Source organism: Cylas formicarius, unplaced genomic scaffold (genome assembly GCF_029955315.1).
Source record: "Cylas formicarius isolate icCylForm1 unplaced genomic scaffold, icCylForm1.1 PGA_scaffold_12__32_contigs__length_19106922, whole genome shotgun sequence".
NCBI lineage: Eukaryota > Metazoa > Arthropoda > Insecta > Coleoptera > Brentidae > Cylas > Cylas formicarius.
In genome coordinates, this window is record NW_026844225.1 from 10,591,770 (window position 1) to 10,605,229 (window position 13,460).

The 13,460-nt window shown below is 33.4% G+C and overlaps 1 protein-coding gene across 1 annotated transcript in view; it reads left to right on the forward strand.

Moving 5' to 3' along the window:
• Positions 1 to 13,460, forward strand: part of LOC132708634 (apolipophorins) — a 219,457-nt gene that overhangs the window by 201,257 nt on the left and 4,740 nt on the right. The window contains exons 49-51 of the mRNA XM_060681081.1: positions 7,430 to 7,823; positions 11,529 to 11,729; positions 11,790 to 11,911. Of these exons, the coding sequence (XP_060537064.1) occupies positions 7,430 to 7,823; positions 11,529 to 11,729; positions 11,790 to 11,911 (717 nt within the window). The remainder of the gene's footprint in view (positions 1 to 7,429; positions 7,824 to 11,528; positions 11,730 to 11,789; positions 11,912 to 13,460) is intronic.

Genomic DNA, 13,460 nt, shown 5'->3' on the forward strand with positions numbered 1-13,460 from the left:
TATATATATATATATATATATATATATATATATATATATATATATATATATATATATATATATATATTCTCACGTATTGATTCACGGATGGAAAAATGTGATGACACTATACTCCGGGATATCATCCGTTCGCTCGTTGAACTCCGACTGGAATCCTGCATCCGACTGGAATCCTGCAAATCCTGCATCCGACTGGAATCCTGCAGACGTTTCGCCAAAATCTCACTTGGCATCTTCAATGCTCGCGCTCCGAAAACACTTCGAACACTGTGTGAACGAAGTGTTTTCGGAGCGCGAGCATTGAAGATGCCAAGTGAGATTTTGGCGAAACGTCTGCAGGATTCCAGTCGGATGCAGGATTTGCAGGATTCCAGTCGGATGCAGGATTCCAGTCGGAGTTCAACGAGCGAACGGATGATATCCCGGAGTATAGTGTCATCATATATATATATATATATATATATATATATATATATATATATATATATATATATATATATATATATATATATATATATATATATATATATATATATATATATATATATATATATATATATATATATATATATATATTCTTAAGAAATGGTTCTTGGGTTTTTTTTGGTCCTTTTTTAGTGAAATTAAAATAAGTTTCCGTTACTTGTGAAACATTTTATTTTTTGTGATATAGTTATTTGGTAATTTATATAGTGAACCGTTGATTTTTGGCTTAAGGTATGTGTGTAATCGTAATATAAAAAATTATGTATGTTTTATTGTTGTGCATCTATTTTTATACAATTTTTAATCACTTTGTTTGTTCTATTGACTTGCACTAGTAATTTTTAATCATTTCAATGCTGACTCCTATACAAACCAGGAAAACAATGCTATAAATAATTTTATTTAAAAATACATTTTTGTAGGTTAAAATTAAATGTCTGAAGAAGGTCTTGAAGGCCGAAACGTCACAAAAAATAAAATGTTTTACAAGTAACGGAAACTTATTTTAATTTCACTAAAAAAGGACCAAAAAAACCCAAGAACCATTTCTTAAGAATATATAAAATCAAAAGGATCCAAGAACTCACAAACTAGAAATATATATATATATATATATATATATATATATATATATATATATATATATATATATATATATATATATATATATATATATATATATATATATATATATATATATATATATATATATATATATATATATATATATATATATATATATATAATTTCTGAACTTTTAATTCTTGTTTATTTTGTTAAATGAATTTTCATCAAATAAAAGCCACCACAGTTCAATTTTCTTTTGTATTTGGTAAAAAACATCAACCGTGACCAAAAAATATCCAATCAACTAGCGTCTAAAGCGATTTCATCACCCTTAAGGTTAGATGCGGTTATCCTACAGTTCATATGGGTTCATATATTTTCTTACCTGTTATCCCGATGCGGTTTATATTAACTCCATTTTCGTGAGCAAAGCACGTTCGAGGTTAGGGTGAGGTGCAGGATTTTGATTCTGCCATTTTGTTTATCATATTAAACGGTCTCTGTTGTCTGCCATTGCTGCGCTTTTAATAAGAATTTTGTGCCGACCCGAAAACATTTTTGATCCATTGGAACTATGAATTTAAAAAACATTTAACTTAATAAGTAAGTTTTGCTGCGGTTCGGAAACTAAAGGCACTCTTCTTTTACATCTAACTTGCCCTCATATTTGACAGAGAGAAAGTAAATTTTTCATTCAAATTGGTGTATTTGTTTGTGTTTGTTCTATTGTATTTGTTATAAGATACTTGATGCAAGTTCAACCCGCTAGAAAAGGACAGAAAAAATGATCTACTCTTTGAAGTAGCTTCAAACTTGATGCATCTAAGGAAGAAAATATTTTCAAAAGATCACATATGTTTCTTTGTTAGAAAATGTTTTTGGCGAGTTTTAAATTCAGTTGCTTGATATGCCTTCTGTCAACCAATGCTTTTTACGACCTGAAAGAATTTGAAACATAAATTACAGGAGTGCCCTGATGAGTTTAGTGATAACTTCTCTACATTTTGTCAATATATTTGTACTGTTTGTATATCCGTTTGTAACTATTCTATACTGTACTGTTAAATGTGTCTTATCATATTGTTTATATACATAATTCCATGTATCTTTATACTACTCTATAATGTACTCGTACTGGGCTTTGTGAAAAAAACTATCTATCTATCTATATCCCGTTATAATGGCGGTAAATGGTAAAAGCAGTTTTACCTATTGGTGATAAAGCATTGGAATAACGAATATTTCGAGATACGTGTTCCAAAATGTCATGGATCAAAATCAAATAGGGTAAAAGGCAAATTAAATACATTTTTTTGAGTCAATGTTAGTTTTTATTTATTTTATTATAATTTTGTCGTTTCAGCTTTGGATATATTTAAGCTTTCCTTACTAAATTTGACATGCGCAATTAATGGGAACAAAAATAAATAGGGCATTCCATATAAAATAACAAAATTATGACGCGTGACTTCAAAGTGGTTAATCTGTTATGGTTTGATATTTTTAATCTTTTGTCTCTTGTTTCTGTATCTTGCCTCTTGTGTTTATGAAATGCTTCCGATATATAAATCAAACTTTTTCTAAACTGTTGCTTTTTAATCCGCATGTATAAGTGAGACATTTATATTTGATGACGGCGTATCCCTTGATAGTCTAACATATTGCCTACTCAATAAGTTGGCTTGAAACAGCTTTTATGATAATAATTACAATTATAATTAATTGGCCTCCGAAGTTGAAAAAATATTTTTCAAAAAGTTAATAAAAAGTCTTTTGATCTTTGCAATTAAAGAGAGATTCAAAAACATAGCAATGTTCCAAATTTTAATTTATTTCACTTCTTCGGACGGGTGTTTTTCGTTCGTTTTTTTTAATTGTCTTTTTTATGTGACACGAATTTATGTCGAAACGTCTGCCTTTTGACTTGAAGAATTAAAAATTTGTCCAACCAAACCATAATTCTGCGTTCCTTTCCGTTAAAAACTTTTTCTCCTAATTCATATCGAGGTTATGTTTAAATAATGCTTATTGTAAAACATAATGTTTTCTTCTTTTCAACGAAAAAAAACCGAATTAATATCCTTTTAAGTGGGGCCTCGTCCCGTGGGACTCCACTCGGACGCGAACAAAAACCCCTAATTTTTGCCCTCCAAAAAAAAAAAAAGAAACGTGACAGGATGAAAACCATACGCGATAACATTTTAACGACGTTAATTTAATACTATGTCTGACACGAGCGAAAGTGATGATACAGTTTGTACAACAAGCGAAAAAGTCGCTCGAAGCTAATCTCACTCTCGTACATTTATAACGTCCATGGCCCGGGGATGGCGGACATGTTAATTGCCAAATGAAACCCTGCCATATCTTTTGCCTTGTCATAAGATTATCTTCGAGATTAAGGGCTCCGCGTACCATTGGTCATCCTTAATCTTTAATTTGTGCGATATGTTTGGTATTACTTTCCGGAAATTGACTAGTCGGGGTTATAACTAATATAAAGCATTTTCCATTGTAATAAGGGTTGTTGCAGAGGGGGTTAAATGACTCCGCACCTTTTAATAGAAAGCTAAAAAAAATTAATATGGTATGTATTTGGAAAAGGCGATACAGTTTTTTTTTTTTTAGGCTGTCCGTCTGCAAATAGACGCTCCTTTAACGATTTGCGATCGATAAAATGTATTATTTTCCAAAGTATACGCGCTCCTCAGTAAACTCAAGATCTCGATAACGGTACAGAACGAATCGTAAAAAAAAAAAATTTTATCTCTCCGTTACCTGTTCTCTGTAGACCGAACTCATTTATGGCCATAACTTTCGAACGGATTAAGGTAGGGGGTTGCAATTTGGCTCCTTTTTTACCGTCCACGATCCGCACAATATACTTAAAAATGATCGCGATCGGACCTTGGCGTCCATCTTTTTTCGACTGTTTTTTGAACTTTGCTATGAAACACGCTAAGTGCCCGAAATTTGAATCTATCGATTTGAAATTTAGCAAAAGCATAGAGCTTAGGCCCGTGACGGAACCTATTAAAATTGAGAGGGATGAGTTAATGGGAAGTATTTTTAAAAATTCCAAAACCATTTTTTTTCAAAAACCAAAAAGTACAATCGTTCATCGGATCCAAAAAATTCTTCAACGAAAAAACGCAGAATACTGACTCCCATCAACTTGTATTCTTGACGATTTTTTTAAAATATACAGGGTGTGCCGGTAATACCAAAAATCTGAAAATTGAGTTACCTTTGAAAGGAAAATTGACTGTAAGTTAAATACTGGTACTCAGGCTTCGGTTTCTTCTAGATGACAGTTTAGTCCACAGTGAGAGAGCTAAAACTCTTGTATTTAAAGTGTTCGCATATATACAGGGTGTTAGAGATATAACGTGTAATGCTGAAAAATGCAGCAAATGCCCGGAATTTGCAGCTATTGACTTCAAATTTGGTAGAAAGGTGGTAAAAGTCCACCCCGCATGCAAATTATAAAAGCTAGGTGCAATCTGGCATCACCAAATGTTTTTTAAAAATGTTGGGCTGTATAAAAAAATTCATATCTCGAAAACTATTAAACCGATCGGTAAAATTCATGAACCGTAAAACGGAGAAGGTCAAAAATTACAACTTTTATTCCAGGAATTTTTTTGATTATACACAGGATTTGTTGTTTGTGGACAAAAATCCGAAAGACCATGAAAATTTCTTTTTTCTCTAAAAAATTATTAACCGTAAATCAAATTTCGTAAAAAATATTATTAATCGATTCAAACAGTGTCAAAGACCGCATCAAGAGCTACAATTTTTGTATGCCCGAGATATCCATATGAAAATCACTATTCCTCGGACTCAGTCTAGACGCGATGATGTCATTTACTACTGCCACGTAATGCATGGTTTCAGAAAACAAGTATTTTCTTGAAAACCACTTACTCTATTGGAAAAACTCATATACCAGGAAACGTGGGAGATCCACTGCTATAACCTCTATTTCTGATATTGATTGAACTATATACAGGGTGTGTTATTCATGGGCAAAAAATTCAAAAATATTCTAAAAATTTCCGTTTTTGTGGGTAAATTATTGGAGATAAATAAAAAACTGCTAAAGATGCTATAATTTGATTTGAACAGTATCGTAAACTGTGTCGACAGAGAGTTTCAGGTTTTGTCAATTATACAGGGCGCGAAATATTTGAAAAAATATCATTCATTACCAGTAACAATTTATATATCACCAAAGCTTGCCGTAACTTTGAAGTTCGACGAGATGTGAAAGACACTTTATACTGTGTGCATACACAATTAAATTACATCGATTTTGGAAAAGTTCCATAGTGGTCCGCAGGAGCACGATAGAAAAACAATGAGTCCCTCTATGACAAGAAACCGCGAAGCGCCTTCTTTTTAAAATAAAAAGCTGCTTCGCTCTACAAACTTGCCCCGCTCAGCGACGATTTTTCGAAAGCAATCTTGTGTCTTTCTTTATACTATCTGGTCTCCAATAGATAAGACTCGTCTATTCTTCTAAATACCCCTGGTAGCTAGCCGTCGTATTGAAAATTTCTCAATATGTGACCGAAGTAGCTAGCCTCCCTTTTATTATCTTTAAGAACTCCCTTTCTTTTCTCTTTCTTTTCTATTGGTAATTCTATTTACTGCTTGTCCATACTAATTCGAAATGAAATTAAAGCAGCTTCAGAATATCTGGTGCTGGGTTAAAAAAATTACTAGTTCACTGGCATGTTTATTTAAAAATGACGTAGATTGACACCATAAGGTTTAAAAATTACTTGTTTTAATTTGTTGCACATTTTAAATGCTTTCTTGGAAAGGGAGCTAGTTTAATACGAAATTTTACTGGGGGTTTGACAGTCACAGCATGTCCTCTGAAGGTGAATCAGCAGCGATTCTTTTTGTTTTAATTTAATTCATAAAATTCTTCTTCTTGTTGTTTTTACGTTAGGACTGGGTCCTGTCTTTTCATCAAGGGTTTGCCAGGAGTATTTGGAATGCTGAGGAGCAGCTTTTATACCATCTTATAGGTGGGCGTCCAGAAGCTCGCGTTATGTCTGGTTTCTTTTCCTTTGGAAATTTTCGTAATTGTTAATTTGGCATGCTGGTCTCTTTATTCTTTTCTGCGACTCTCATCTTACTACATCCTGAATATTACACATGTCCCTTATTCCTACATTTCTCTTCCGATCGAATAACGTATGTCCTGTTATTGATCTCAGGGTTCGAATTTGCTATTCAAATTCGCAAATTCAGTAGCAATTAATTTAAAAGCTATACAAACTTACGAATATAAAACAAAAGGAGTTTATTTCAATTCACATCATTATCAAGAGGTTCTGGACAAAATTGTTTCATTTTTTAAAGCTGGTTTATTTTTAAGACTTTTGAATACGCGAATTATTTAGAATATCTATAATTGTCAGCATCCCATTACATTTCTCTGAGTTTGTGATCGCAGATGGTTTATATTATGGACCTCTCGAGGACTACCCAACACTAACCAAAACTAACTGCATATTCTATTTATGTACTTGGTACATACTGTAGCATGTAGCATGTCCTTTAAAAAAATGGAGAGTTTCCAGAATCTATCATTGGACATTGCTGCAAATCTTTCAAAAGCAAAAAAAAGACGCACATGAAAAACCACCACTTTTCTAGCTTCAACAAGCACAAAAAATGAGAAGTGCCTGAAAAATTTGAGGTTATAGCCATAGACAAACTATTATCATTATATTGCTTAGTTGTTATGCCTTACGAACATAGACAAAATAGATCGTTTATTTGCTATGAATTAGGGACGACTGTTTTTTAGTAGTAGCTACTAGCCGCGTTTGGAAAATGAATTAATGAAATTTGATCATGATGTTATTTTATTCGCTGCCAAATGCATTTTATCTTAGAAACTAAAGACAAAAAATCTAGTCAAAAGAATATTCCGAGCACGACAAAAAAAAATTGCAAAAAAGTTTTTTTTGGAGAAAATATTCATAATCCATTTGCAAACATTTTTATAATATTTAAACATAAATGTGAAGGTTTAAACTCATCACCCAATAGTTCAGCATGGTAATACCAAATACAAAAATTATACTTTAAATGTTTAGTATTCATAATTTTACAAACTTTCTATACATAAAAAAATTACTGTGAAACAAATGCTGTCATTTTTAGATGCATCAAAGGATCCTTGAGTAAAATAAGGAACAAAAATAAGCTGTCCTTTCAGTTTTCTGTTTCCAATTTTCAACAAAGTTTTCGAATATTGTTTGAGTTATTAATAAAAAACCTAATTGAGAAAGACATTTTAACACACTGCATGTAGTACATACCTTTGAGTACCACCTTGTATATTTTACAGGTTGGCACTTCGCAAGAACAGCCGGTTTATGGGGCACTTACAATAACGAACCGTTCGACGACCTTTTGGACTCAAAGCTGACTATCTACAACGCATCCGACGCAGCAAAATTCGCAGAAAGTTGGTCATTGGACGACAATAATTGCGGAACCATCAGCATCGACAAAGATCAGCAGCGAGCCACTTCCAAAGAAGTCTCTTCCCTTTGTCACCAATTCTTCTCCAGTAAGTTATCGGATCTCAGCTTGTGCTTCCCGAGAGTCCCAAAGGAACCCTTCATGGACGCCTGCATCAGTAGCGTCGATGCTTTGGGAGCTTGTCGATCGGCAGTGGGTTACATCGAGATGTGTGCGAGGGAGAACACACCAATTCGTATTCCCGATTCGTGCGTTAGGTGAGTCATGAACGATAATGTTTTTCTCATATATTTAAGCTCTATCTCATCTATGTTCCAAACAAAGACATATCCAGTTAACAGGATAGGATGTGATACAGCACAGCTTTGAGTATTTATCATCAGGCAACTCCTTCAAGCATTATCTCAACTAAATTTCAATTAAAGAGAGGATAGAATGCACTAAAACCTTGTATATTATCATCAGGTTAGATTAGCAAATCTTTAAAGTATTATTTCAACCAAATTAAAGCTCTATCTCGTCAGGGTTGGTCTTTAAGGGTTGTGGTCGTAATAAAATTTGATATGGGGGTAGACATCAATGAACTGATTTCTTGCTAGTAGTTCACCCCTATTAAAGCAATGTTTTGAAAACAATGAAATTGACTTCCTATAAAGGAACTCTCATAACAAGTTATCCAAAAAATGTAATCAGTTGCGGAGGTGCAGAATTGTATCAAAAATTGCAAAAAAGCTAAGATGTACTGCTGTAGCGATTCTTATGTTCTTGCAGGAATTTGGCGGGTTTAAGATGCGAAATATTTGCAAAAAAAACATGTTGGGTTTGCTCAGATTGAACCTACGCTTTCGTTTCGAGGTTTAGCCTATTTTTCGCCTTGTTTATTCGCTTTACACGCATTCAACCATAGACTTTCCGGTCAAAGCGTTAATCAAAGTAATGCCTTTGTGTTTGGATTCGCTGTCACTGATGTAAATAATTAGACTATTTTCGAGAGATTTTAACTATTAGTAAAATTTATACAGTGCTTGCGATCTCGCATACCCCAAGAGATAAATTTAGAGAAAAGCTGGACATTTTACGACCATTTATTAAAAAAATTATGGTTCTCGAATGAAATATGGGGCATTGTAAAGAGTACAAATAATAAAAGTAAAAAGGTATTAAATTCTTCGCTTACTTGAGAACAATTTTACTCTTATTTTGTAAACATATCAAATAACCTCACCACTATCTTTCAAAAAACAGATGTTAGTGAAATTATTAGTGATTTAAGTAACAGTACTGCCAAAGATGTGTTTGAACTTAGTCATAAAATTCTGAAGCAGATAGGTGCAGATATAGCTTTCCTCCTTCAATTATTGTTAATAAATGTTTCCTTTTGGGTACATTCCCGAAGAAACTAAAAGTCAGCAGATTAATACCAGTGTTCAAGAAGGGACAGAATAGTGATCCAAACAATTCGGAAAGATTAACGGAAAACCCTTTTATTTGTGTAACTGTGTATTAGTTTTTCGGTAGATTTTTGCAAAACAACACGAATGCATTCACTGACATCGTCAGAATCGACAAACGTCAATAAACATCCGATTGCTCCCAAACCCGTGCGGTAAAATCCCGGAAATGTCCGAAGTGGCTCGGATCCGTGGGAAACGAAACTGACGCTTCCCGCACGCTAGATCGGTGTGTAATTAGGTATTTTACAAAATAAAAAATACTTTTTTGCTCTGAAATTATTTATTTTGTTGCACTTAAGAATACATTACATGTGTCAAAAAAAAAAAAACTCGAAACATACAAAAAAATACTGGTGCGTAAGAGAAACACTGGGGAAAAACATTAAATAATGTTTTGGAGCACGTAAGATGTAACATAATTTATACATAAATATATAAAAGAAAGTTCAAACTCGACAGAAAACAACTAAAAGTAGATTGTTTTCCAAATAGAATCTGATTTGATACAAGAAACGCATATTTTATAGTGCAGGAGTACACCACTGGTAACACCAAGTTTCATTTTTGGTGATATTTTACAAAGCATGAAGTATGTAAATGCACATTACACTTATTACAAACGTAAATTGTGTGGCTGTCGCAGATTCTATATCTCCTTCGGGCTTTATTAGCATGAACAATTACGAGGTGACCTTGATTATCATAACGCACTTCATCTATGGCAGGTGCAAGATTTCTTTGAGTAATTACTTTATCAGTTTTTAAAAGTCGCACAGCAGTGTAAGATTTAAAATCAAATCAATCACTTCGTCATCAAAAAACATAAAAAATATTTCAAGCGGAGTTTTATCCAGAAAGCCTATTTTTTAGTTCATCACATGATCTAAATTCATCGGATATAGGTATGTGAGTGCACTCAATCTGTCTTCCATTTGACAGTAGAAGCAAGCCTGTCGTTTGCAGGAAGCATACGTCTTCTTTTGAATTCCAGGGTTTCATCATCTGATGTATCCCATTCAGGTTCAGTAGTTGATGAATTACAGAACTGTTGAAGGACAGCTGTATCATTCGGTGTATGTAACTCGAAAGTTGCAACTATATTAGTTGGTTCCCCAAACTGTTGCAGATTTATGTTATCGTTCATTACTCCTTCGTCAGACAAGGTATCCACGTCGGGTGGAATATAGATCGCGTCAATATGGTCTGTAAATATTTCTGCACGTTATTTTTAGCATAAATTTACAAGGAAGGAATGACTTTCATTGTTATTGTCCTCATAGCCACCTCTAATTCCTTTTGAGTCAAATACCTCGGAAATGCCATTTTTTACGATCTGTAACGTTAACTGCACAAGGAACAAACTAATACTAAAGAACACTCTAATTGTTGGATATTTATTCTGCATGCGCTGACTTGTCTAGACTTGTCTCACGCACCAGTAAATATTTTCAAAAAATAAAGCATAATCAATATAGTTAACAAAAATGGCATTACAAATCCAAAATATTTTTTTTTACTATTTTTGATTTACTTGAAAATGTGATACAAATGTATGTACCGCTTTTGTTAACTTTTGAAGCCATATATAAGATCTTTCCTTTACACATAAATTAGCGATTTATATGTTTTTATGTCCTTTAGTAGTGATAATAATAAAATTTCTAAATGGATTTGCAAAAATATTTCCTGGATGTGATAAAAAAAGTCATAGAATAGGTGGTGCATTAACGCACCACTGGGAGAAAATGGGTTAAAGCGGAAGTAAAGAGCATCATCCTGGAGATCTCACCGTACACAGTGGTCCAGTTTGTTGCTGGATTGGCGAGGGTCGTTTACAAATTTTAATAATTATGTCTGTGTTTGTTACTAATTTTAAATGTAAACCTATTTGGTTAGTTGAATTTTGATCTATTTGTATTTTACTTTATTTTTGCCATGTTTAATTGATCACTATTATGTACTAGTGTGTAAAAGCAAATAAAGCATATTATTATATTGCAAAAATTCCTTATAGACTTAAATCATTACATTTGCATAAACAAATTTTAAATAAAGATGAAGATATAAAAAAAACCGAAACTGGCAACCCTGTATATCTGCCCGATTGTGTATCAGCACAAACGGTGTCATATTGTTTAAATTAATATTCATAACGTAAACGCGAGTTGCGAATAGCGGCGATATTAAAAATGGAAGTATAATTTATTTTGGCGACCGTTGTAAATCGAAAACTGTTCGGTTTACTTCACGCAGCGGCACCGGGCAACAAAAATTTCGTAACTTTTTAATTAAGTGTATTGTCGGCGCAAATCAAATTTTACAACTTTGTTTTTTATTTGTCGACAAGCCTGATGGTTGATTTGACGCATTCGAGCGTTACACGAGGGGGCGCTATTGATACGGGAATTAGGTCGCTACAAATGATGACAATTTGTCGTATTTAGAAAAACCGCGTCACAAATGAGAGCGGAATATTAAATTTTTGTTTTATTTTTTTATATTTTACAGCTGCAACCTTCACAACGGTACCGAAATACGAGAGGGCGATTTCATTCGTTTTGAGGGTAGCGGCGTACTTCGAAAGGCCGATATTGTTTTTATCGTCGAAGCCAAGCCGTGCAATAAAGACCTCAAACTTCGTAAAAATTTTAATACGGTTTTAGATGCGATAAACCAGGAACTTGTCGCTTTAAACGTAACTGACAATAGGTAATACGAGCGTATATTATTATCAGCGCACGGGTCTACGATTTCCATTGTGATTTTCAGATACGCGGTTGTAGTTTTCGGCGGAAACGGGGTTTATGACGAACCCAGGAGTGTCGTTTTGAATTCAAGGACTTTTACCGACTTCGATTCCATTTCCGAATATTTCGACCACATTCCCGTTGGTAAGATTTTATGATTTATGGTGATTTGTGGAGGATTTACGGTGATCTATTGGTGAAGATGTAGAAATTTGATGATTAGTTCAAATGAAAGTACTGAGTCGGAAAGATTAACGGAAAACCCTTTTATCTTTAAACGAGCGGTGGTGGTGTTAGAGCACAGTAGACCAATGTTACAAAGAAAAGTTTCGTCACAGAAAATAGCAATATGCATAAATATTTTTAGAAATTATAAAAACAAAGATCTTATTATATAAAACATACAAAGAAAAATAATATTACGTGAAAAAAGCTAAACTGCGTCACAGAATACATTTTTTTTTCGTTTTATCTAATCTTGTTATAAAAATCATTTGTTGTCAGTAAAGATATTTAATTTTTTTTAATATGTTTTAGTTTACGTCTTAAGGAAGAACATTAATAGTTTTTTTACCCGGAATAAAGTGATTTTTTGTAGAAATATTTATTCATTCTTTTGACTGAAATTTCTTTCGTCTCTTGTCTTTTTTTTGTAGGAGTTAAAATTTTTTAGTTCTAAAAACACCTGTGCATGGCTCTAGTAGTTTTATGTGGCATATTAAAAGAAATATTGTTTTTTTATAATTTTATTATGCTACTGCTTTTCCCCAACTTACCAAATTATCACCGATCATACTTAGTATTCATTTAAAAAAGAAGGGGTATTTAAGGACGATTTCAATGTTCCTATCGCGAAATATGAGGTATGCTTTTGTAAGACATACAAGGTGTGTTCAAAAAGTAAGGTGACTGTTAAGTTTTATCAAAAGGTATTTATTTATTCATCAACATTAATGTTGTCCTCTTCAAAGTAATCCCCCCCACTTGTGCCAAAGTTTTTTCCAATCCTCGAAGCACTAATGGCAAGCACTTTCTCGTATAGCCTTAAGTTTTTCCAGCGATTTTTCCTTTATCTCCTCAATCGTTCCAAACCTGCTTCCTGTCATGAGTATTGCTTCTTCAAGCGCATAACTTTAAGGTCATAATTTATTGACTGTACGACCTTGTGGTAAGAACAAGAAGCAAAACCTTGACATTTGATGTCATTTAACAGCTCTTCAGCGATGCTCTTTCGGCGGTCCTTTTTTGAAAAATTAAGTAGTTTCGGAACAAATTTTCCTGCTACACGTTTCATGCCCAAAACTCTAATAGGGATTCGGCGATTTTCCAACATCATTTGTTTCACTTCTTCAACGCTTTCATCAGTTTTTTACGCAATGCGGCCTCCAGTCACCGGCATCTTCTTGGCCATCTTGGAGCAGCTTGTACCACTTATAAACATCTTTTTTTGCTCAAAATAGACTAACCACATTCCGTTGTCAACATTTCAGGTGTTTTGCAGCACTGTACTCCATTTTTTACACAAAATTTTATGTAAATTTATTTTTTGTTCCAATTTTTCCAAAACACGTCCAAAGCTTCTGTCACACAAAAAAAGTAAACTTGCAAACTTGCTGAAACTGTGCACATATGTTAGGGACACGTGTACCAACTTAACAAACCAATATATCTAAGATTGAATTTACGTAGCCCT